Below are 23,972 nucleotides of genomic sequence, written 5' to 3'. Positions count from 1 at the left end.
TAAAGGTGAGAACTAGTCCTACAGTGCATTCTCAAGCGTTTCGGCATGTATTTTGAATGTGGACATGGCCCACATTATGGATGACACGAGTTAGCCACTCTATAATGAAGCTTATGCCTTTAGGTCTTTAATATACGTTGTGATTAGTCTTTAAACAATGCGAAAGCATTAAAACACTTGTAACTTCCCCGAAATTTGTCCTACTCAACTTTCCACAATATCCGTAGGACTCATCCGTTTATTATAACAATCGTAGCTACAACATTACTTGCTGCCTAACCATAATTGAATCTTTTAGGCATGCATATATAATGAATCCAGTGATTCCACTCGTATTGGCGGAAATGTTACATATTAACTGTAACATGGGCACTCATGATTTGCCAGAAATGTATGCCCGCAGTCCTTGGGCTGTGCCCTCGGACTTTGGACATACATTTCTGGCAAATCACTTGTGCCCATGTTACAACTATAAAATGTAAACTGGTAAACAGTATCAGCTTGTTTGTGTTATAAAGTAGAGGGTGAAGTGCAACTCATTGATTATAGCTAGGCATGGAAGTCCCTATGTCATGTCAATGTTTATTACTACTCTATTAAAGTATTTTGATCAAATATTTGTTATACGTACATACTCAGTTTTGGTGTTGTAATATTACAACTTTCTGTAGGCATGACAAACACTAAAAAAAGTATCTTAAAATTGCCTAAAATACACGAAAGTAGTACTACCCTTTGAGCACTCTATAAATGTTCTAAAATTTTGAGGTGATCAGATTTCTTATGCACATTAATTTGTTTTATAATAGATTTTGTACAATGAAGTAAAGCACAAAAGAGAATTTTACAAAGTTTTGTTCAAATGTATGTCAGGAGTGGCTGGGATTATTATATTCACTTGGATTTTGGTATGCCCTATTTGGCAGGCAATGCCACATTAAAATAGCTATATGGAGAATGGAGCACGGAGCCACATATGTATGTATATAAGTAGCTTTTTTTTCTTCCCGTTAATGTAGCATATTGAGTTTCTTGACTGCAAAATTTATTACTTATCTAAATCACAAGCATTTGTTGTACTTGATGATATAACAACTACCTTTGAATCCTCTTAAATTTAAAGCTATAATAACTGCTATAGTTTACAGATTTCTTTTAGAACTATAAGGCTAAGCAGGTATACAAGCCTATCATAAAAGTGATAAATGCATTGCAGCAATTCATGTATACATATAGGTTAATTTATTCTTGATGCTCTGTAGTCCAATGCCACATGTTGTTGTACTTATCGTCGAAGACCTATTTGTTGTTGTTGCAGTTCTGTTATTTGCAATCCATCTTTTTGACACATCTGTGAAGCAAAAGGAAACTATTAATGCCATTAATGTGTAATACAAAATAATGTATGTATCTATGGTTACCATTGTTACTACCGTTACCTATGTTACCACTGCCATCATAGCCATGATAACATATCACTACAAAATGATGTCATAATGCATTGTAAGGACAAGATATGCATAGATCCACCTTGTATTTATCTATGCTACTGTGTAGAAGGCTAGGAGCAAGACGTTATAATGTTTATAGCTAGCATTATTAACTTACAAAACGTAAAGATCTTTCATTAAGTCTTGCTACAAGCTTTACTTCATCTTCAGTGGTTGTACAGCTTTCTGTTGCTGAAAAGAATCGTTCGTCATCATGTGTTCTCCGTTCTTGAGCTCTCTGTGTTCTTCTTTGTAGTTTTTGCCTTAATCGTTTACACCGAGCTTGCTTTTTCCTTAGAGAACTTGGGCTTGTTATGTTTATGCTGTGTGGAGTACCTTGTACAATGTCTATATTTTGACATGCATCAGCATGTTGAGTAGTAACATTCTCTTTGTCATACTCCACAAACTTTATTGCTGAATTGGTGCAGGCCTGTATAAGAAAGAGTATGTAGTTAAGTGATGAAAAGATGCTTTTCGATATTCATATGTACCTTAAGGTAAGCAGGTCTGTTCATTCTGAAGATAATCTGCTTAAAGCTGTGTATTATTACTGCTGAGTGAACTTTAGCAGAGTTATCAGTGTACCCTTCTACAGTATCTTTGATTTTATCCAATTCTGTTGCATCTGTGACTTTATATCCAAATATAAATGTGGGGTATTCCTCAGTTATTGCTGGTAAACTACAGTGAGGGCTTGTACTGCTGAAGTCTTGTTCTGTGTTATTAGTGACATCTCTTTTGTTAGTGACAGATGTGTCATAGTTTGGCTTGATAGCTTCCACCTCTGGCTCCTTGCATACCTGCGTACATAAGTGTATACATTATATGCCTATTGAACTGTTAAGTTATATTTGCAAATGTGTGCATGTGCTTACCAGTTCAAGAGCTTTAACGTTCATCATAATTCTCAGTGTTAATGATGTGCTCCTCCTTGCTGCATAGCGGTATTTAAAGAACACGGCGTCATCATTCAGTTTCTCTTGTTCCATATTGCTAATGATATTGTACAGGTCGGTGTTAGATGCACTAGGCTTGAGAACAATAGAGTAGTCTTCACCAGTGTATGGCTCAGTAAGAATGAGTTTGGAGCAGTCAACAGTATCTTCCTCTGTGACATCACCAGAACCGTCAGTAAGCTCTGGTGTTGTTGGATAGTCTGGTATGATTAACTCTACTCTGCTGTCCATGCACACCTACAACAATTCCATGAAATTACTTAATTACAGTACATACTAGTACAGTAGCAACTTACCAAATATAGTGCTTGCGTTGATAGGGTACCTTGTAATCCTACATTTTCTAATAGCTCCAACTGGCTCTTTACTGAAGTGTCATGGACATTGATAGTATTCATTTCCAGAGACCACTGGTACAGATGTGCTATTCTCATCACATATTCAGCATCCTGGTAGCTTTTGGGGTCTTTCAATATCACCAGGTATCTGTCTTGATTGTCCTTTCCTTGATTGACATCTTTGATCTTATCACAGGTGAGTAGTGGGGCTCCTGATACAATCCCCAAGATGACTGTGAAAGTGATTGCAGTGATCAAGTGATTCATCTTCTTGAAGGGAAAATAGAATTTTGATTTGTTCTTCTTTGGATTATTCTGTAGTTTATATAGGTATCATGCAGCCATAAAATAAGAATTTGTATGATTTCAGAAACCATGTTAGTGGTGTCCTATGATGCATGAAAGTCTGATCAATGGAAGAGTATCACATTCTGTTGCTATGGAGATTGAAATTCTCAGAAAATAGGTACATGGCCCATAATGAAAATTTTAAGAAATGGCAAAGATGCATTTCCACTCTTTTTAAATGTTTAATGCACTCTTATACATCCATAGCTACACTTTTTAGGTGCATCACTCATGCAGTGTGACCTCTATACTTTGCACTCATGTCACACACATCAGCCATTAGCAATGATTGAATATTTAGCTGACTCAAATAATATTCAAAACAGTTTCAGGCCCAAGTTTGTGCTTAGGTCATATTTTTTAGTTTCTCATCCACAAGATCACATGACTCAGAATGCAGCTAATCTACATAGCTAGTTACTATCTTTAGAAGTATTCAAGTTTATATATGATCTTATCTTATAATCATTAGTTGTAATTACTGCTTTCTCATTGGTAGACCATACTGTGTACTAATCATGTAGTACTCCAATTTGTTGAACTACTGTATATAGGTGAACTACTTGGCATTGGTAGGAAGTAGACAGTGAATTGCTAAGTTGTAGCAACACTATAGTTACTGACGTACCAATTACATGGGTCAATATATCCCACTAAATTTCACCATAATATTGTATACTTTGTTCACTTCAAAGCAGTCAGTGTAATTGCATTTTTTGGTTGCTTTAACTGATAAACAGAAGTATGTCTATCTCAAGCTATTGACAATACTGATGATACAATTGCTTTCTTTACTAGTAGACATACAACTATAAGAAAAGTTGGAAACTGAATTAAACTAGAGTAGGGACAACAGTACCCAGTACTGAAACAAGCTGGATATGTAATGTTTAATTACTATAAAACAATAATAGTGAATATCCTTACTGTGCTGTGGATGCAGTAGGGATATTCGCTTCTTTTCTGTACTGTTTATTGGGTACTATTGTCCCTACTCTAGTTTAAAGTTTAAAAATTCTTATTTTTTTTCTATTTGTTTATAGACTTTTTTGTAAACTCATGACCACTAATACCTTCACATGTCACAGGAAGAATGCATTTAGACATGCAAGCAGTTAGCAAAACTTTGCCTGTTATTTAATTGCACACATAGTCACATACATATTGTTATATACACTATATTTCCTGTCTACTTCATTCATATGTTTTGTGTATGCCATTCTACAAGTAGTCCATTTCCAGGTAGCAGGCAATATCTTGTCTACAATGGGGAAAACTGACTGTACAACTTTGAAACACGTGTATTCCAATATGTTGGCGCAATAATATTGTGTAACCTGTATGCCTGTAGGTCGAAACCCTACCATGCTTGACTGATGGCTATAATGAAAAGTAAGACATAGTCATGCATTAATATGTTTCCGAAGGTTTCTTCTTAAGTGAATGTTAAGTGCTTCTGTGAAAGAAATAGAGCTATAGCTGCAGCCAGTTTTCTGTTACACTTGACTGAACTCATTAGGCACAGGTAGTAGAAAATTCCATTAAATATTGATTTTTTTACAATGAATTTTGTAGTAACTTGTCAAAAGCATTTTACATTGATTTGAAGGCACTTTGGGCTTGGTTTGACCTAACCAATACTGCAACATCATTGTGAGGGAAGTCAAGATAACTAGGCTTTTGGGTTATATTTTATCATGGACCATGCCCAACTTTCCTCATCCCTACTATACAGTACTACCATACGGCATGATGTGAATTTCTTCAGTACTAGTCATTCTATAACCATCAGTATAGCAGTGATTTTCCTTATGCAAAACTCTTTATGAAATACTAACCTTATTTCAATTTAAAATCATATTATATTGAATTTTACACTGTGCATGTACTTGCACTATTTTAAAAAGTGATTGTGCAATACAGTGATATGTTTGTAGATGTATGGTTAGTCAGTAAATCTGATGATGCCACATAGTCCATTGTTGTACGAACTAACATGTAGTGTCTGTTCCGCCAAACTTTCTAACTGTGTCTTCTTTTTTGCACATCTGTAAAACAAAACAATGTATGTAATATAATATTTTGAGATATGTGCATGGATGTATATATTGCTAGATACTTACCCATTGATGAGATTTTCTATTGAGCCATACATGGAGAGTTACCTTTCCATCCATGGTTTCATTTTCATCCATGGTTTCACAACCTTCTTCAAAAACAAATGCCCAAAATTTGTTTGGTTTTCTCTTTACTTTTTCCTGTAGTTTTTCTTTCAGGTTCTCACATCGATTTTTATTGTTCTGATGTGAATTTCACTTCTTGATCTCTACACTGAATAGTGCAGTACTGTTTTCAACTGAATCTTTTTTACATGAAGATTTATAAGTATTTTTACTATTAGAAGTCGTGTTAATACTGGGATAATACTCCACACATTGAATTGCACAATCTGTACATGCCTGCACATAGAAAAAAATGTTTACTAATTGTGTCACTTATAAGAACATGTAATTACAGGCATATAATGCACCCTTTTAAGTAAGCTAAAGAATTGGTATTACATACCTTAAGGTAAGTAGCTCCATTGATGGTAAAGATTATTGTATATTCTCCTGGTACTACTGTTGCTAATTTGATATTGCCTTGCACCAGCTTGTTTGCAATTGCACTCACATTTGTTCCATTTTTATATACAAATTTGTAAGTGCCACTTCCATCATGATTATTTCCTGTCAAACTGCAATGGACGCTTTGGTCCCCATAGTCAGGATCCCTCGGATTAGGCAACTGAATTATACCCGACTGAGTATCCATCTCAGTTGTTATAGACTTTACCCTGTTGTCCATGCATACCTACATGTGCATCAACAATAAATCATGATCAACAACACATCATCCATCATTTCTGTTGATGTTTTGTACATCTCATGCTACGTAACTTACCAAGTGTAGTGCTTGCTTTGATAGGTTTCCTATTAATTCATTTCCAAGTCGAGATTGCTCCAACTTGCTGATGATTTCTGAAGAATCAGTCATATTTAAGGACATCTGGTGTTTCTCTACTATCTCTATCACATCTTCAGCATCTCTGCAATTCTCCAATGTCACCTTGTATCTGGTGGTGAAATTCTCTTCTTGTACACCCTGTATTTTATCACAGGTGAGTAGTAGGGCTCCTGATACAATCCCCAAGATGAATGTGAAAGTGATTGTAATGATCAAGTGATTCATCTTGAAAGAGAAAACAATACAGAAGTATTTATTTTGCTTTGTAGCTCCTTTTCTTACTTTCAAATATGAAATTTGTTGCTGTTTGTATGAAGTATGCCAGTTTTATACAAGCAGATTGCAGCCATACAGCAGTACCTCTTAGAAAAGCAACTTTGCGACTATTATAAGGAATTGAATTTATGACACATGAAGGTTGAAGGGTTACCTGCTTCTTGGAAATCAGAGGAGGTTGGTCACGCATCATGATGTATTGATGTGTGTTATTGCACAACCAAAAATGGTGTTTGAAATTGGTGTTGGTATTTTCTACCCTTTTCATCACATCCACACGAACTGTTCATGGTGTAACCTTTGTTTCTTGGCTAAGAAAGCCACACAACATGCTTCGTGGCTGAAAGAATAGTGCTAGGAACCATAATTTATTGATACTAATTCGCACATTAGAGTACTTTATATCGATACTGAGGTGTTGGGGTTGAATGGGTTGAACTTTTCTTTGAGATCACAAGATGTTTGATGACGCGTGTCTAACCTCCTCTGTTGGAAATGTAGATGGCAAAATAACAGAATCTTGCAAATGGCAGACTTTCGCTCAGCCAGTCACATATGCTTGCATGACTTGAAACATTACTGAGCTGATTTTCAATGTCTAACTTTATAATATGTCTTCCATTTTGTTGTATATTCAGTAACTGTGTGTGACTCGTACATGACATTATGAGCATTGTGTTGTATAGGTTTATAGTAGCTGCAACTTAAATGTAGTTGAGTAAAGTATTACCATGTGCTCAGTATGTCTTGCTATTGCTATTTATAGGCCAAAGGTTATGACACTTCTCAACATGTTTTAGCAAGCTTTGGAGGTGCTGGTGGACAGCATGCTTGTGCCATTGCACGGAGCCTGGGAATGTCAACCATTTTTGTACACAGGTGTGTGTAATATGTACTGGTATATGTGAGGACGATGTACTACAAGTTTTTATGTTATTAGATATTCAGGTATTCTTTCTGCTTATGGACTTGCCCTAGCTGATGTTGTACATGAAGCACAAGAACCATGCTCCAAGATTTATGATGGTATGTGCATTATTATAGTAGCTGTGTAACATAGGGTTAGTTGCAGTGGTTTGCTTAGTTTAATTTTTGCGGGTTTGCTCTTGTCACTATTGCATCATATTCAGTGGCTAATGTTTGTACTTAGAATAGTATGTTTTTTGCAGTATTTGATGTAATATTACAACATCTTACAGTTTCATCGTTCCATTACATTGACAAGCACATTGACTTGCTTATTCAGGAATGCTATACATCACTTCTTTCACAAGGGTTTACTCAGTGAGTAGTATAATCAGTTAATATACAGTGACACATTTATTGCTCTTTTTATGAGAGTTTAACATTACCAAGCCACAAATCACTAAGACATTAGTATTGTGTATGTATGTGGATCACAGATGGGTTAGTGTAGTACAGTTGGATCACAGATGGGTTAGTGTAGTACAGTTGGATCACAGATGGGTTAGTGTAGTACAGTTGGATCACAGATGGGTTAGTGTAGTACAGTTGGATCACAGATGGGTTAGTGTAGTACAGTTGGATCACAGATGGGTTAGTGTAGTACAGTTGGATCACAGATGGGTTAGTGTAGTACAGTTGGATCACAGATGGGTTAGTGTAGTACAGTTGGATCACAGATGGGTTAGTGTAGTACAGTTGGATCACAGATGGGTTAGTGTAGTACAGTTGGATCACAGATGGGTTAGTGTAGTACAGTTGGATCACAGATGGGTTAGTGTAGTACAGTTGGATCACAGATGGGTTAGTGTAGTACAGTTGGATCACAGATGGGTTAGTGTAGTACAGTAGCTTACATTATTACAAAATTATCCAACATTATGCTAAAATTATTTTGTTGAAGGAAGTGATATAATCAGACTGTTGGCTAATGTCTTTTCCATGAAAACTCAATTGTTTTTCTTAGAGAGGAAGTTACAGTTACCCCCTACCTACACATGAGGTATGACAAGACAGACTGTGCATTAATGTGTACAGCAGATAAAGATATTCATAACACTGTAAGTCTGGACTAGTCATGATTAGTGTAATCAATGGGACTTTTTCTTCAGGCTAGTGGTTAGTTAAGTAGATTGTGGTCATAGGCTACATATTTTGCATGCATATAACTTCTCTACACTGTTACAACTAAGATGGCAAAACAGATAGAATCCTTTTTCAAAAACTAGCATAGTAGATATACTTTTATTGCTTGATTTGAGAATGTTTGAGCGCAAATCATCACAAAGAGGTTTTTCACATTACTACATATTACAGAATGAGGTATTTTGATTTTTTTTAGAGTCAGTATTGTATGCAAATTAGATTTCTTGTGGCAGTAATGACTTAAATGTTCATTTAGTAATTGTTTATGTTGTTTTATAGGAATCCTGTTGTAAATATGGTGACTTCAAAACAGCTTTCACTAAAAGGTAAAATTTGCTATGTCTGCATTTTGGACGTCTGTTTCTTTCAAGCATCTTTCACCCTGATAGCTAATGTAACCAGTAGGACCTTTTGCTCCATGGTTTAAGGAACTGCACAGAATTGTTAGATACATACTATCAAGAGTTTTTTATTTTACTTGTACATATATATCTGTGCAGTTTAAGCAGGTTGCACCAATACTATACACCCATTGGCTAAGCAAACTTACTGTATGTAATTAGTTACATATTGTGCTGTTGTTGTTAACAGATATCAGAGAGAATTTGGTTTTACCATCCCATCCCGAGAGATTGTAGTGGATGATATAAGAGTAAGGGGAACAGGAAAAGCTTGTGCGCATAATCCTGTCATCGTGACTACACCAGAAACTGATGCACCTAAAGCAACTAAAGTAAGTGATATGATTTAATGCTGTCCAGTGGTGGTACGTTCCATACATCAGTCGAAAGCAAACAAATATAACTACCTTTCATGCAATTTATTTACTTTATTGGCTATCCTTGCAATTGTTAACAGCAGTATTTAATTTACTTCTTGTGTATGTATCCATGTATTGTTTGTTGTTTCTCAGGTTACCAAGTGCTATTTTGATGATGGATTTTACGATACTAATGTTTACTTTTATGATGGCCTGACATATGGTCACATCATGTCAGGTCCTGCCATTATTATTGATGATAACAGGTACTAACATATGATTGTGTTAGGTGTGTTACATAGTAATCATACACTTTGTTTAGTACAATACTGATTGAACCAAAGTGTACAGCAACCATCACCGCACATGGAGATGTCTGTATTAAGGTATTAAATTGTGATGTTTTGTATCAGTGTCCTGTAGTTTGAATACAGATTTTACCTAAATGCTACTGTGGTAGAAGAATATTAGAATATATAGCCCAACAAATAAGCGTCCATTTACAGCAGAGAGATCATTATTTTCCTGGAAATTAGTAGTCTGGTTGATACAAAACATCACTAGCGGTCTGGTGGTCTGGTTGATAATTGTTCACTTGTGCCACATCAGTACATTAGTCATTCAACTTACTAGCTGTGTAAAGTCACAAATTGCCTGTGTGGGATGGATGTATATATTTATTGCAATAGATCATGATAATGCACACAGTAGTGTCAAGGACTGTCAAATAGAATGATGATTCCTGTGTATCTACCAATTGACATACTGTTTAGTAACGTCTAAACCAAAACAGCCAGGTAGTAAAAAAGAGTGCGAGCCTCCAAAAGGGTCAGGGTGAAAAAAGATGTGAAATCAAAGGTGGTGGCCAAAAAATGGCTGTGATGGTAGGTTAATGGCAAAACATTTTATAACGACAATTCAGGTAAATTTGTGTTGCCTCCTCCAAGTTTCACTAGGATTCGGCACCAAATTCACCTGAATTGTCGTTATTAAAATTTTTGCCATTAACCTACCATCACTTTTAATTTCACATCTTTTTTCACCCTATATGGGATAGTTTCTAGCTGATCTTTCTTCAGGGTGACTGCTCTATTAGAGTATCTTGGTATTGCACTTGCTACGCCAAGTTGAATTTTGTTTTGTAACTCTGTGGCTTTAAGTCTGATTCTTCTGCACCATTGAAGATGATTACTCCATGTGTACAGCGATTTTCAGAGCATTACTCCAAGCAGTTTTTCTAGTAGGCGTGGCAAGTAGTCGTTTTTTTATCAGCTAATCTCGATTGTGTAATTGTTACACACTGTTGATCTTTTTGTTGTATCTTCGTGGTTTCTAGCTCGATTTCTTTCAAACCACAAAAGGTTTACGAACAGTAATTACTAATCCTAAGACATTGTATTTATTCAAATTTTTATGAGTTTTACAATTATTAATATAAGGTTTGAGGTTCAATAGTTAACCTATTCACACACCGATTTTCGGCTTCTTCCCATAAGCGGTTTACCCTGTATGCGTGACAACATATTATTGGTGTTATTTTTTATGAATAACTGCTAATAACTCCTTCACTGTTTATCATATTTCAGCCAAACTTGGTACCAAGGTGCGCCTTTGTACCCCCCTTTTGTGTGCCGAATTTCAAGGCAATCAGATATGGCCTTCACGTTTTATGGCAGTTTTTGTAAGTGTGCAAAAAGAGGAAGAAAATTTTATAAGGAAGAAACTAAGCCAATTTTTGAAGTTGCATATCTCGGGAATACCTAAGTGATTTTGCTGAAATTTGGAATATGGAATACTGACGTTGGCAGGCGTGTCCACAGCAAAAATTGTTTCATTTTGTAAAGACAGCATGGAGATATGAATGCATGAAAATCATGTTTTCTTTCTTCCTGTCAATATACTCACGGTGTTGCATGCCGGCTTCATGGGCCGCACGACATACCGTGTGTCTTGATCTGAGGCACTGGCTATATAATAGTGAATTATCACTACAATAAAGAAAGATGACGGAAGAGGTGCATGGCTTACAGCCCATTTTGTACTTACATACATGCATACACATACAGTGTATCTGTGGTTATCAAAATCTCTGTTTGCTATATAAACACGTCAGTTATTCAAATGTCAAAACTGACTGTTCAATATAGTATTTTGTTGTGGTGTATATTCCATTCAGGAGAGTATGAGTATTCTCTGTATCTCTGTATATAAATGAATGGATTTCATTTATTCAAAAAAATCTAGTCATCTTTGTCAAATTGTAGAAACAGTGGTGTTTGGATATATGTGACTGGATCTACGAAAACCGTTCTTATCGCCCAAGACAGGAAGTTTGATTTTTTCACACAAACACAAAGCTTAATGAATGCACCATCAAGTTTCACTGCCACAGTTGACCAGAGTAAAGTGGTCTGCTTTTGCTGGCTGCTTTTTTAGAGCACAGTGGCGAGCCGTACGAGTGGTCTGGGGTCTTGATGGAGCCCTGGCCAACCAGGAGATGGCTGTGTGTGGCTGTACAGCTCCGTGGTGTTGGACAATGACCTGTGCTGTAAATTTCCTTTCATTTTAGCCAGTTTGAGCCCTGAATGGCCTATAACTTGGCCTAATTCATCCCAGCACGTTTCTTTTCAATTTTTGAACACCAACTTGCCCGCTTTCCAGGGTCCCCGCCTCCCACCCTTCTGGAGCTCGCCTGATACAGACAACCTCGATTTAAAAACTATCTAAAATGGCGGGAAACTTAGCTGTTGACTACTTCTTCAGTGGATGATCAGGAAGATAAGAAATTGTTGTGAAACATGTGAAAATATGGTATGCGTAGCTACTGCCATTGGCCAGCTACAACACACTGAATATTTAAAACCGACGTTTCTCGATACTTTTAAATGGGCGATAAGACCGGTTTTCCCAGAGACAGTCACATGAAGATTCAGTGTAGTTAACTGGATTTATTTAAATATCAAATTTTTTAAAGGTTGATTACCAGTCATCCCCCAGTATAATTGGCATGGAATTGGATACCATACAATTGTCTATCTTTTCACATCGTTTTATGAGCATTGCTGAACAGATGGGAAGGTAATGATGTATTTTCTGTATGCCAATGCAACTACATCTGTATGTGCTTATCTAAATATAATGTACACTACTCGCATTGTCTGTTAGCAAAGCATAGCACTTACACTACATAAATGAGATATCACAATGTGTTAGTGTGAACTTACGTAGGTGCACCGAAGCATGCAACATACAGGGTACATATGTATATAGCACTCACTTGTTAAATTGGAGCACAAGTTATTTTAGTTTGGTGCATACAAACTGTGTCGCATGCATATACATACACACTGAATTTCAGTATTCTAATATGGATGTTTGACATTAATAGGGTTTTACAAAGGACTGCAATATCAACAAATATCAAAGTACGTATAAGCACACATGTAAATTTTGAGTGTACCTCCGTGCTAGCTCCAATCTTACCAGTGCTGTTAATGTAGGAAAGGTTGGACTTCTCTTGTGCTCTGTTTGGTCCAGATGGAGGCTTAGTTGCTAATGCTCCTCACATTCCAGTTCACCTTGGAGCAATGCAGGAAACTGTTCAGTACCAGGTAAAGAAACTACAGTACAACAGTGTCATCCTACATACATGTCATGTTTGTTTGGACTCTGTAACTGATGAAGCTATACATGTTTGATGAAGTCAGATAAGTTGTTTGTCACCAACTGGTGAACCATTAAATCAGTTTTAATGAGTACAATTATGAAGAAACATTAAGAATTTTAAGTTTGATAAAGGATCATAGAAAGAGAACAAGGGAGGTCGCCTAGACTTGTAGATATATTAGTGGGGGTATAAATACCATGGAAATATGGACGATTCCTGTTTACAAATGTAGGGAAATCATTGAGCTACCACGAATTGACACCTTGGACTGTCAGCTAAAATAAATGGGACACAAAGGAGGACAAAGGTAGGTCCATGATGTGTACATTGTATGTACTGGGGTATGCCAAAAGGCACATCTCGGGATGAAGCAACGTCAAACAGTGATAAAATCAAGCCTGTATCCTTAACCGTTATCGAGTTTAGCTTGTCTGAAAGCACTAATCAGTCAGTCAGTCAGTTAGCCAGTAGAAAATTCCACTAAATAAATTTCTGAGCAATTTTTCGGAAGTGTTTCAAGTCATACTGAAGGAACTTTTGGGCTTGATTATAAATCAATACTGCCAAGATGCCATGAAGGTATTGTGAGGCTGGTTTAGAGTGATATTTTTGGCCAGAAAAGCCCAAACCTTCATGATGCCTGTACGGTAGGGGTCATGAAGGTTTGGGCTTTTCTGGCCAAAAATACCACCCAAAACCCAGTTTCACAATGTCACCCTGACATCTTGGCAGTATTGGTTAGTGTCTTTAGAGCAGCCAAAAATGCTTCTGATAAGTTGCTACGGAATTTTTTTTTAAATATTTAAAGAAATTTTCTACTGATTGACTGACTAATGCCTTCAGACAAACGCAACTCAATAATGGCTGTGGCTATGGGCTTGATTTTTTCAATGTTGCTTCAGCTTTTTAGCATACCGCAGTATGTACAGTGCATGTTTATGGACTTACCTGTGTCCTTCTTTGTGTCCTTTTTCTTTTCTGACAGCTCAAGGTGGTGATTTGCAGTAGCACCGCATAATAGCTTCCCCCGTGTGTGTTTTCTGTAGTGACTGGATTGATTGCAGAGGAGCTTCATCTACGGTTCTTCGTTTAAAATGCTGTGTAATGGGCTGAACATAGCTTTAAACAAAGCCTAATGACCACTTGGCAAATTGGGTACTTGATTGCTGGGGTGCACGTTCAGATGTAGCTAACCATAACTAACTAAGTCAGTGCCATTCTTTCTTTCTTTTGACACAGTATGCGCATGTTCACCAGTCATTTATTATGTTACAAGAAAAGTAAACAGACAAGTATTAAGAATTTTTAGTTTGATTAGGGACCATAGAAAAGAAAAGTAGAGAAACAAATCGCCTACACCTGAAGATATACTAGTGGACATTTTATCCCTAATTCAGTGGCCCAAATACTGAATTAGGGATTAAATGTCCACTGGTATATCTTCAGGTTTAGGTGACCTCCCTTGTTTCACAACTTTTTTTATTATCCTTAAAATTCCTAATTTGTGACCGGATTTGCAAAAAGGGGTCTTCCACACACATCTAATTTATCAACTTTGGCAATTCATAACTTAAGATTGGGAAAAGGTATTGCCTTGAAATTTAAGCAATGGTAAACACCAACATAGGTTAATAAATGGTGAAAATTTCAGGCTTGTATCTTTCTTGAATGCAAAGTTATGGTCTTTCAAGTTCATAGAATTGGATGTGTGTGGAAGACCCCTTTTCGCAAATCCGGTCACATTTTTCCTTGCACTTGTACCATACTGTATGATATAGTCATGCAGAATTGTATGTATGTATGTATGTACAGTATGTGAGAACGTGAACTTAATTATGACAATGCATTTGTAATTTATTAGCTAAATCATGGTCCAGCCCTTCAAAAAGGTGATGTCATTTTGAGCAACCACCCTGCTGCAGGAGGTAGCCATCTTCCTGACTTGACAGTTATTACTCCTGTAAGAGAATGTATGTGTTATGCATGCATGAAAGGAAAGAGTGTGTAGAATCCTATAATTCCTGAATACAAAAGCTATAGGAGTGTGTAGTGTGCTTGTGTGTATGTATGTGTGCTTGCATTCATGGGTGCATGCATGTGTGTGTGTGGTTTGTAAAATGCAAATAGTCATAATGGGAAAAATACGAAGAAAATGGGTTGGTATTGTAGGTGGTTTTATCCTAGGCTTGTAGTAAAGCTTTGTTCCCAGGTACTTACGATTGAATATAGTTAAACTGTGTCAGTACAAAGTTTTCCTGCCACGTTAGGTGTTTTATCCTGGACAAGAAAAGCCAGTCTTCTTTGTGGCCAGTCGAGGTCATCATGCTGACATTGGAGGAATAACACCAGGTAAATAAAATGATCAGTTGGCTATAATTAACTAACTGAATAAATAGGAAAGGATGGTGATGTGTTATGATATTGATTAAAATGATGTATATTGTTGTGTTATATTATAGGAGTTCATAATGTTAAATATCCTCGTTACTTGATATAATGAACTCTTGAAACCACATATTTGCTATGATGCTGGATTACGAACTGGGACAACTGTACAAAAATATTTACATGGCAAGATGGTCAAGTTGTGGATACTATAATAAGCTACAGACCTAATTTTAGTTACTACATGTATATGAACTACTGTAATTTGCTTGTTTTCATTGTAAAATAATTTTTGTATGCAAATTGTACAAAAATTTCTTACATCAAAAAATTTTACATATGATCAAAATACTCTAATAGAGCAGTCATTCATGTAAATCATACAAAAATATTAAAATAAAGCAAATTACAGTAGTAGTGTGCTACATATTACAATGATTACTTTCGCACCTCAGATCAAAGGAGCCACTCGGGTTGCATTTGCAATGTAGGCGACTTTGCCCAGGCAGCAATGATGTAGACATTAAGGCCAAAATGTATTGTGGGAATCGACTTACTACTAATGCGATTAGCATGCACTTGGCCGTGAAAACCACTCAGATGGAAAGCATTTTGTTATCCTCGCTATCCTATGAGTTGAGAAACATTGGGCTAAGGTGATAGAACTAGTGTCATAGCAAGTGTTCCACACATTTTCGAATACGGACCACACCTACATACACAAATTACCACTCTACACGAAATAGCCACTCTACAAGCCAGCTTATACCATCTAAGCTTTTAGTAACTTGGCAATTATGCCATAAACGATTCAACAGCACTGACTAAAACATAAACTTGCATAACCAAACTTCGTGATATCTCTAGATTTGTCTGTTTATCATAGCCAGAACATACCAGCTATTGATCCATAATCGAATCTTTCAGGGTTGTATATATATATATATATTTTTTAAATTTATTTATTAATGCTTTACAGCACAAGTGCTGAAGGTCTGTAGGACACCTGGTCCTACAGCCTGCTCAAAGACTTTAGCTACTTAAGGTGTGGAGAAAAAATCCATGACTGGACCTAGGTAGCCTCGAACCTGCATCCATCCGATTTACGCTCGAACGCTTACAGGAGTCTACCGGGTGGTCAGGATGTTTTCTCCTTGTTATTTTCATGTAATTATATCCATAGGAATTCTAGAGAGTAACTCATTATCTCTAAGTATCCCAAGTAGAACCAAATGGACACTAGTTTATTTATTAATGCTTTACAGCACAAGTGCTGAAGGTCTGTAGGACACCTGGTCCCACAGCCTGCTCGTATATGTTATATATCCAGTGGTTGCACTTGTATTGGCTTAGGTAATTGATCGCCCTGCAAAAGGCTATTAGCCTTCTATGGATTGGAAATGTTACATATAGCTCATAGGCGGTGGAGACGGGGGACCAGGGGGCCATGCCCCCCCCCCCCCCCCCCCCCCCCACTTTTATGGGACACTGTTTGCAAGAAAAGATCGAGATACTCTAATAGAACAGTCAGGGTCTGGATACTCTAATAGAGCAGTCACAGTATTCAGAGAAGCAGTGTATAAGTAAGTTACTTAGCTACGTATGTGTAGTTATAAATAAGGAGATATAATTGGTGGAGAGCAGCTATTGTCAGCAGGCTGACCTTTTTTTGTTTTGGTCTTCAACTTACAGCTGGCCTGGCTCCCTCACTCTTTGGCCTGCTCCACCACCCCTGATAAAGCTGTATTAGTGGGCATTCAGGCTTATGCCTGATATGTATGCCCTCACCCTCGGGCTGGTGGGTACACATATCATGCAAAGCCTTCATTCCTGTGTTACAACTATTACATGGGCCACTATAAAGTTTTGTTCGAAGTTCAACACAAAACATTTCAAAACTTTTCAATGCTTGTGTTAAATTTGAAAGGGTCACAATAGCCAGTTACTTGCGTACTTGTGTGAAAATGTTTTAGATTATCCAAAATATTCTTGGAATCAATATTCTAATTGCTGTTTTGGTGCCACAAGCCAGATAGTACCTTACCGCCCAGATAATCTACAAATAATTCCTGGATATGTTCAAATGTTTCACCTTAGCTGTGTGTAGTTATGGTTTTAAACTACAACTTACAGCACTCCCATCATGACGTTACTAAGCAACACAGATGAATAACTATGTTCTGTGACTACATGCCATAATGTGGTACATGCATACATGATGAAAACAGATTGGCTATATGTCATGTTTTTATTTGATGATGTAAATTTGTTGTTTTGTATAATGTTTTGGTATATAGGTTCTATGCCTCCTACTTCCCAATACTTGTGGCAGGAAGGCATGTGTGTGAAATCCTTTAAGCTAGTACGTGAAGGAAACTTCCAAGAAGAAGGTTGGTACATGTGTGTGTGTGCTCTGTGTGTGCGTGCGTGTGTGCGTGCATGCATGTGTGAGACAGACAGACAGAAGGAAATATTGATTACAATACATTGTGTGAATATATGTTGTGACCTCCTCATTTATGACTTGAAACATTATCATGTACTATTAAGTCAAAAATGTTGACCTTTCCACTAAAAAGACTGATTGGCACCATTTTTAAAAAATTTAGCGGATTATCTTGCATCAAACAGTGTACATTCCACATATGGAAATACACTCACTCATTGACAATTGATTCCTATGCCAATAGTATAGCTATTTGTAACAGATACAACTGTTTCAGTAAGATTTATAGTTACTGACTTTAAATGAAGAGAACTTATGTATGACTAAGATCCTCTAATAGAAAAGTCACCGCTACTCTTAAGTCTTGACTTTAATAGAGTGGTCATGTACATATGTTATGGCCTGGCCTGCTACTGTCCACAACCTTGTATGAGCAGATGAACTTCAGCATTAGGAGAAATTCTAGTCAGTGACTTATATCATATTTTATAACTCCTATACGAAGTAGTAATTATTTTCTAAAAATTTACATCGCATTTGTATGCCTTTGTGATTACATTTTGTTATATATAATACCATCTTATTTATACGGTTACAACAAAAGAAAGCCCTTTAATTGCTCTTTAAAATGCTACCTGAAATTTATTTGTAACATTACCATAGTAACATTTATTCACTGTTGATTACAACATGCTCCATACTAAATTCCATTGAAGAATTTAATTACTTGGGTGCTCAAAAGTACAACCTGTCACCCTCAACCAAATTTGGTATCATTCAATGTGTTGGAGCTTACTGATCAAGAATCCACCCGCACTGAATGGTTAAATGGTTATTTTACTGAGATGCATTACAAGCGAAAAAACAGGTTTTTTGTACATACCTCAAAACATATTTTGCCATATAAGGCTTCCTTCTGCCTTTTTTTTCCCTTTGTCCCAGCACACTCTGTTATATACTATGTGAATCGCCTGTCATCAAGGATACAATGAATCATATCCAATCTCCATAAACCATAGTATACGGAAGTTATGGTTAGAGATTATGAGTGCTTGTACTTGTACTTTTTGCATTTTGTATCATTGTGTAAAATACATGTATTTTGTATAGGGAAAGGGAAAATGGCTGTCAATAAGGTTTCAATCGACCATTTCAACCAAGCTATGGCTGTTAAAAGGATATATTATGTTTTAGGTTGTTTTGATGATAATCCTAAGAACTAAGGGTGAAATTCAGTGTTGTGTAAAATTTTAATTCATGGCTTCATTTGATAGCAGGTTTTGACATGAGTTTCTGTCCACCCCCTTGTATATGAGCAGATAAACTTCAGCATTAGGAGACATTCTAGTCAGTAACTTATATCATATTTTATAACTCTATACAAAGTAGTAATTAAATCGAGATATGAACATTTCAAAATAGAATTCTGCTATTCGTTTTAACTATTCATGCTAGATGACTTTGGTTGCTCATAATCATAGTCATAGATTTGTTGATACTTATCTATTCTGTCACAGGAAGGTCCCTTCTATAAAGTTGAGAGTGCTAAAAGTACCATTAATACAAACACTGGCTGCTTATAAAATTTGGTGTGAGTTTAATTTGGTGGTCTATTCAAATTAAAGTCACCATCAAATTTTCCAGTATGTCATCACATATTAATTATAGGAGTGACCGACCTGTTGATGACCCCCAGCAAACACCCAGGATGTAGTGGAACCAGAAATCTTCATGATAACTTGTCTGACTTGAGAGCCCAAGTAGCAGCCAACCAAAAGGTGTAGTGATAGCAAAAAGAGTTCCTCACGGCTCACTTCTACGTCTTATTGTGTTCTTCGTTCTTATAGGGCATTAATCTGGTCAGTGAACTTATTGACGCTTATGGACTAAATGTGGTACAAGCCTACATGAAACACATACAGGTACAGTGTATGTGCATATAAAATGTGTATGGTGTGTAACATGTGTATTATGAACTTTAGAAATTATTTTTATTGGTTAAATTTTGTGTGCCATCTTTGCATGGTGTTTCAGTATGTCATTAAATTTTGAGATTACTCCATATATAAAATTGACACTTGACAGGTGAACAGGTATGTGTACGTGTACCTCACTTGACAGGTAAATACAAGTTGTATACAGTAAATTAATTTTGTTGAACTAGTTGGACGAAAACCCAGTCATGGGGCAGCCATAAAGAGATACAATGCTATTTTTTAGTGATCATTCAATATCCCATAATCATGCATTACCGTAATGCTGCTTAGTCGACTAGTTCAGATTTAACTCCTAGTTTGCTATATTGAATTTTGTTCAGCATGACCTCACTTTGTGATTAGCATATAGGAAATATTTACATGTCAACTGGTTACTTGTTGCAGGAAAATGCAGAGGTGGCTGTCAGAGAAATGCTAAAGGAAATAGCCATGAAAGTTAAGGTGAATTTATAATTTAAACTGAAAATTTACACACTGCCAGTTCCTTGGACTATGTTTTTCCCTAAATATAAACATTATTGGATTCAATTTACTCAATAAATTTAACAAATTGTAAACATTAATGATCTGGTACCAAAAACATAATAAAATTATATATGCATATGTGCAATTATAGAATCACAATCATTCTTGTAACTTAGCTAGTGTAGCACACCTGAAATGTTTCCTTAAAACATTTGCCAGCTAACTACTCCAATAGAACAATCAGCAAACAAGAATTCTCAGGATTAACAACAGTGGTTTTTACTCTATGCATTTGGTAATTGTAGTTTTATTTGTTTCAGAAAGTAACTGGTAGCACTTCGTTAGTAGCTGAAGATAAACTTGATGACCAGACCCCAATAAAATTAAAAATAATAATTGATGAAGAAGAGGTATGAACTAACACGTCATCAGTTTAATGTATACTATATGACTATTATCCCTTATAGGGTAGTGCAGTATTTGATTTTAATGGAACTGGTCCTGAAGTGAAAGGAAACTGCAATGCTCCTAGAGCTGTCACACTGTCAGCGTTAATCTATTGCCTTCGATGTATGGTGGGACATAATGTTCCTTTAAATCAGGTGTGTGTGTGTTGTTGTTGTTGTTAAGCAAGTAAAACATTTTTCCCTGGAGAAATGAATGCATTGTGGCTAAAGTAATACACATGTATCTAAACAACTACTACTGTTGTGCTGCTTATTAACATAATGCATGTCAAGTAGTGTACCCAAACAAAGAATTTCTGGAAACATAGTCATAATGAGATATCTAAAGTGACCCTGTGAATTATTGTTAGTCAAGGGTGTAGTCATGCAGGAAGAACCCCCCCCCCCCCCCCTTTCAGAGGCATAAACTTTTAAAATTAATAATCTCACCTAACTTAAAGCCACAGAACTCTCTGGTACCTACACTATATATACTTGTACACTGGTACAACCTTTATTTATGTATGTGAATTTTAATATTTAGATCCAAACAGTTATTCTCATATCTGCATGCAGGGTTGTTTGAAGCCAGTGACGGTGATGATCCCATCAAGATGTATCCTGGATCCTTCTGATACTGCTGCAGTGGTTGGAGGAAATGTGCTGACTTGCCAGCGAGTAGTTGATGTGGTGTTTAAGGCGTTTGAAGTGTGTGCAGCTTCTCAAGGTTGTATGAACAACATCACATTTGGTGATGAATCTGTTGGCTATTATGAGACTGTGGCTGGTGGAGCTGGAGCAGTGAGTCACAATACATACATACATACGCACACACACACACACACACACACACACACACACACACACACACACACACACACACACACACACACACACACACACACACAAAGCAAAGCCTTCAGTTACTGCTAGCGCAATCATGCCTACCCAATTAAGCACTGGAACACCCATGCACTACTCAGGTGCTACAAGTCAGTGCAGGAAAATCAGGACTAGTAACCCACAGGAGACTGTACCATGTCTCATTGGTGAAGGTGTGGGTACCCGAAGTCCCACCTGGACCTTCACCCACATGAACATTTGGCATTTCCTTCGCCACACACACACACATACATACATACGTACATTACATTATGACATGTGTACATATTACACATTTTGTTTTCTGGCTGACCACTGACCATTGTATAGAAATTATGCACACATTTTTGTGGTTGCTATTCAGGTTATGTGTACATGTACCTGCTGTTGTATGTTGTGTGTCATCTTTGTAGGGTCCAACATGGCATGGTCGTAGTGGAGTACACACGCACATGACCAACACTAGAATTACAGACCCAGAAATACTAGAGAAGCGGTAAGTTTTGTTTGGCTTCAGATTTGCATACATAGTTATACACACCCAGATATCCTGTAATTTTGAAAGAATTTCATCTGAACTATGGCAGTGGGGGAGATGGACACTTCATTGGTGGAGATGGCGTATTTAGGGAAATGTGTTTTAGGAAAGCGATGACATTATCTGTGTTGTGTGAACGCCGACTCACTCAGCCATATGGACTAAAGGGTCAGTTATATTTCAAATGTTGCATGCTTGTAGGTCATTGTGTGTAAATCCAGGTGGTCATCCAGGAGCTGCTGGTAAAAATATCTTGAAACGAATTGATGACAGCTCACTACATGATCTGGGGCCTAAGTCATCAGTGCAAGTGTTTCCAGGAGTAAGCTATATAAGTGCTGACTAAATGACTCTTATACTTATTAATTTGTTAAAGGATTGTTTCCAGTTGTACACACCTGGAGGTGGGGGTTGGGGAGATCCTTCAACTGGTAGAGATTCTCCTCCACCTGCTAAAAGGACTTGTCTGTCTGTGGAACGAGGTAGTGTGGCAACTTACCAGATGATGCAAGAGTCTGCATAAAAGATGTATATAGCCCTGTTATGTGTAGGACTTTGATGTGTACTTTTTATTTTTATGCATCAACTTGTGAGGATATTTTTTATAATAAGATTGTGTGTACTGTAAATGCATAGTAGTTTAGATGCATCAACTGGCTAAGTGGCATAGGATCTATATGATATCATCCCTTGATGTTTTTGTAAACCTAGACGATCAGTCAAAAGTTGCCATGTAGTCCATTGTCATCATAAGTACAGTAGTACTGTATATTAGGGATCATGGAGGTTTGGGTTTTACTGGCCAAAAATATCACCCAAAAGCCAGCTTCATAGTAGCTACCATCCTGGTGCCATGGCAGTATTGGTTAGGTATAACCAAGCCCAAAAGTGCCTTCAGTGTGACCCTAAATGCTTCTAATAGATTGTTGCAAAAATTTATTTAATGGAATTTTCTGCTGCCTGCTTCAGGCAAGTGTAACTTGATAATGGCTAAGACTACAGGCTTGATTTTTCACTGTTCAATATTGCTTCATCCCAAGACATGCCTTTTGGCATACTGAGTATGTACAATGCACTCATCATAGACTTACCTTTGTCCTCCTTTGTGTCCCATTTCTTTTTGCAGACAGCCCAATTGCAAGGTGTCAATTCGTCGTAGCACGATGCATAGCTTCCCTACTTTAGTAAATGGGAATCATCCGTATTTTATGTGGTGACTACTGACTTAGCAGAGGAGCCTCTAATAATACTGTTCTTTGTTTTAACGCTGTGTAATGGGCTGAAAATAAGTGAAAGCAAAGCATAATAACCACTTCACTTTTGAGTCAGTAATTGATAGTTGGGGCATACATTCAGATGAAAACATTAACTCTGGTGCCATCCTTTCTTTTGATGTGGTATGCACGGATTCATTAGTCATAATAATGTAACAGAAAAGAGTAAACAAACAAGTATAAGGAAAAATTAAAGTTGATTAAGAATCATAGAAAAAAAGTATGGGAACATGGGAGGTCGCCTACACCTGGAGATGTACTAGTGAACATTTAATCCCTATACATGATTAAATTAGGAATTAAATGTTCACTAGTATATCTGCAGGTGTAGGCGACCTCCCTTGTTTCCATACTTTTTTCTATGATCACTAATCGACCTTAAAATTCCTTATACTTGTACATATTAATTTTAGCATTCCATCTTTCTGTGTAATGTAGATAAATACCTTCTATAATCATACAGTGTGGTAGTATTGTATGATAGCAAGAGTAATGATATACTCTTGATGATAGTACGTCACCACAGCAATATCTTATACATCACATAATTCATCCAGTCCAAGGTTCTCCCATAATTATAATTATG

The 23,972-nt window shown here is 36.8% G+C and overlaps 3 protein-coding genes across 5 annotated transcripts in view; 1 reads left to right on the top strand and 2 right to left on the bottom strand.

Moving 5' to 3' along the window:
- Positions 1 to 22,741, top strand: part of LOC136261050 (5-oxoprolinase-like) — a 100,036-nt gene extending 77,295 nt beyond the window's left edge. For both annotated transcript variants that reach the window (XM_066055013.1, XM_066055015.1), the window contains 24 exons: positions 7,184 to 7,296; positions 7,358 to 7,443; positions 7,617 to 7,701; positions 8,348 to 8,441; positions 8,806 to 8,852; positions 9,118 to 9,259; positions 9,440 to 9,552; positions 9,609 to 9,672; positions 12,261 to 12,364; positions 12,675 to 12,711; positions 12,787 to 12,897; positions 14,815 to 14,913; positions 15,221 to 15,302; positions 17,636 to 17,728; positions 19,453 to 19,562; positions 19,632 to 19,706; positions 20,166 to 20,222; positions 20,567 to 20,656; positions 20,714 to 20,848; positions 21,269 to 21,493; positions 21,988 to 22,070; positions 22,120 to 22,280; positions 22,334 to 22,434; positions 22,489 to 22,741. In XM_066055013.1, coding sequence (XP_065911085.1) covers positions 7,184 to 7,296; positions 7,358 to 7,443; positions 7,617 to 7,701; positions 8,348 to 8,441; positions 8,806 to 8,852; positions 9,118 to 9,259; positions 9,440 to 9,552; positions 9,609 to 9,672; positions 12,261 to 12,364; positions 12,675 to 12,711; positions 12,787 to 12,897; positions 14,815 to 14,913; positions 15,221 to 15,302; positions 17,636 to 17,728; positions 19,453 to 19,562; positions 19,632 to 19,706; positions 20,166 to 20,222; positions 20,567 to 20,656; positions 20,714 to 20,848; positions 21,269 to 21,493; positions 21,988 to 22,070; positions 22,120 to 22,280; positions 22,334 to 22,434; positions 22,489 to 22,635 — 2,454 coding nt within the window. In that variant the 3' untranslated portion in view covers positions 22,636 to 22,741. The remainder of the gene's footprint in view (positions 1 to 7,183; positions 7,297 to 7,357; positions 7,444 to 7,616; positions 7,702 to 8,347; positions 8,442 to 8,805; positions 8,853 to 9,117; positions 9,260 to 9,439; positions 9,553 to 9,608; positions 9,673 to 12,260; positions 12,365 to 12,674; positions 12,712 to 12,786; positions 12,898 to 14,814; positions 14,914 to 15,220; positions 15,303 to 17,635; positions 17,729 to 19,452; positions 19,563 to 19,631; positions 19,707 to 20,165; positions 20,223 to 20,566; positions 20,657 to 20,713; positions 20,849 to 21,268; positions 21,494 to 21,987; positions 22,071 to 22,119; positions 22,281 to 22,333; positions 22,435 to 22,488) is intronic.
- On the bottom strand, positions 1,018 to 3,074 carry LOC136261053 (uncharacterized). Its single transcript, XM_066055019.1, has 5 exons — positions 2,746 to 3,074; positions 2,369 to 2,686; positions 1,985 to 2,293; positions 1,609 to 1,923; positions 1,018 to 1,351 (listed from the first exon to the last, which is right to left on the bottom strand). The coding sequence occupies exons 1-5, from the start codon at positions 3,052 to 3,054 to the stop codon at positions 1,286 to 1,288; spliced, it is 1,317 nt and encodes a 438-aa protein (XP_065911091.1). The 5' UTR covers positions 3,055 to 3,074; the 3' UTR covers positions 1,018 to 1,285.
- Positions 4,950 to 6,423, bottom strand: LOC136261054 (uncharacterized). 2 transcript variants are annotated; one of them, XR_010703788.1, is made up of 4 exons: positions 6,079 to 6,423; positions 5,701 to 5,988; positions 5,259 to 5,594; positions 4,950 to 5,183 (listed from the first exon to the last, which is right to left on the bottom strand). XR_010703788.1 is itself a non-coding variant. In XM_066055020.1 (3 exons), exons 1-3 carry the CDS (start codon positions 6,364 to 6,366, stop codon positions 5,448 to 5,450), a joined length of 723 nt encoding a protein of 240 aa, XP_065911092.1. In that variant the 5' UTR covers positions 6,367 to 6,423; the 3' UTR covers positions 4,950 to 5,447. The 2 variants fall into 2 exon arrangements, 1 of the variants encoding a protein (XP_065911092.1); XM_066055020.1 differs by having other exon boundaries at positions 4,950 to 5,594.
- Positions 22,742 to 23,972: the final 1,231 nt, after the last annotated feature.

The sequence above is a fragment of the Dysidea avara genome, chromosome 7 (genome assembly GCF_963678975.1).
Source record: "Dysidea avara chromosome 7, odDysAvar1.4, whole genome shotgun sequence".
NCBI classification, from domain to species: domain Eukaryota; kingdom Metazoa; phylum Porifera; class Demospongiae; order Dictyoceratida; family Dysideidae; genus Dysidea; species Dysidea avara.
Note: the sequence above shows the minus strand (reverse complement) of the source record. Positions and strands in the feature narration are given on the sequence as shown.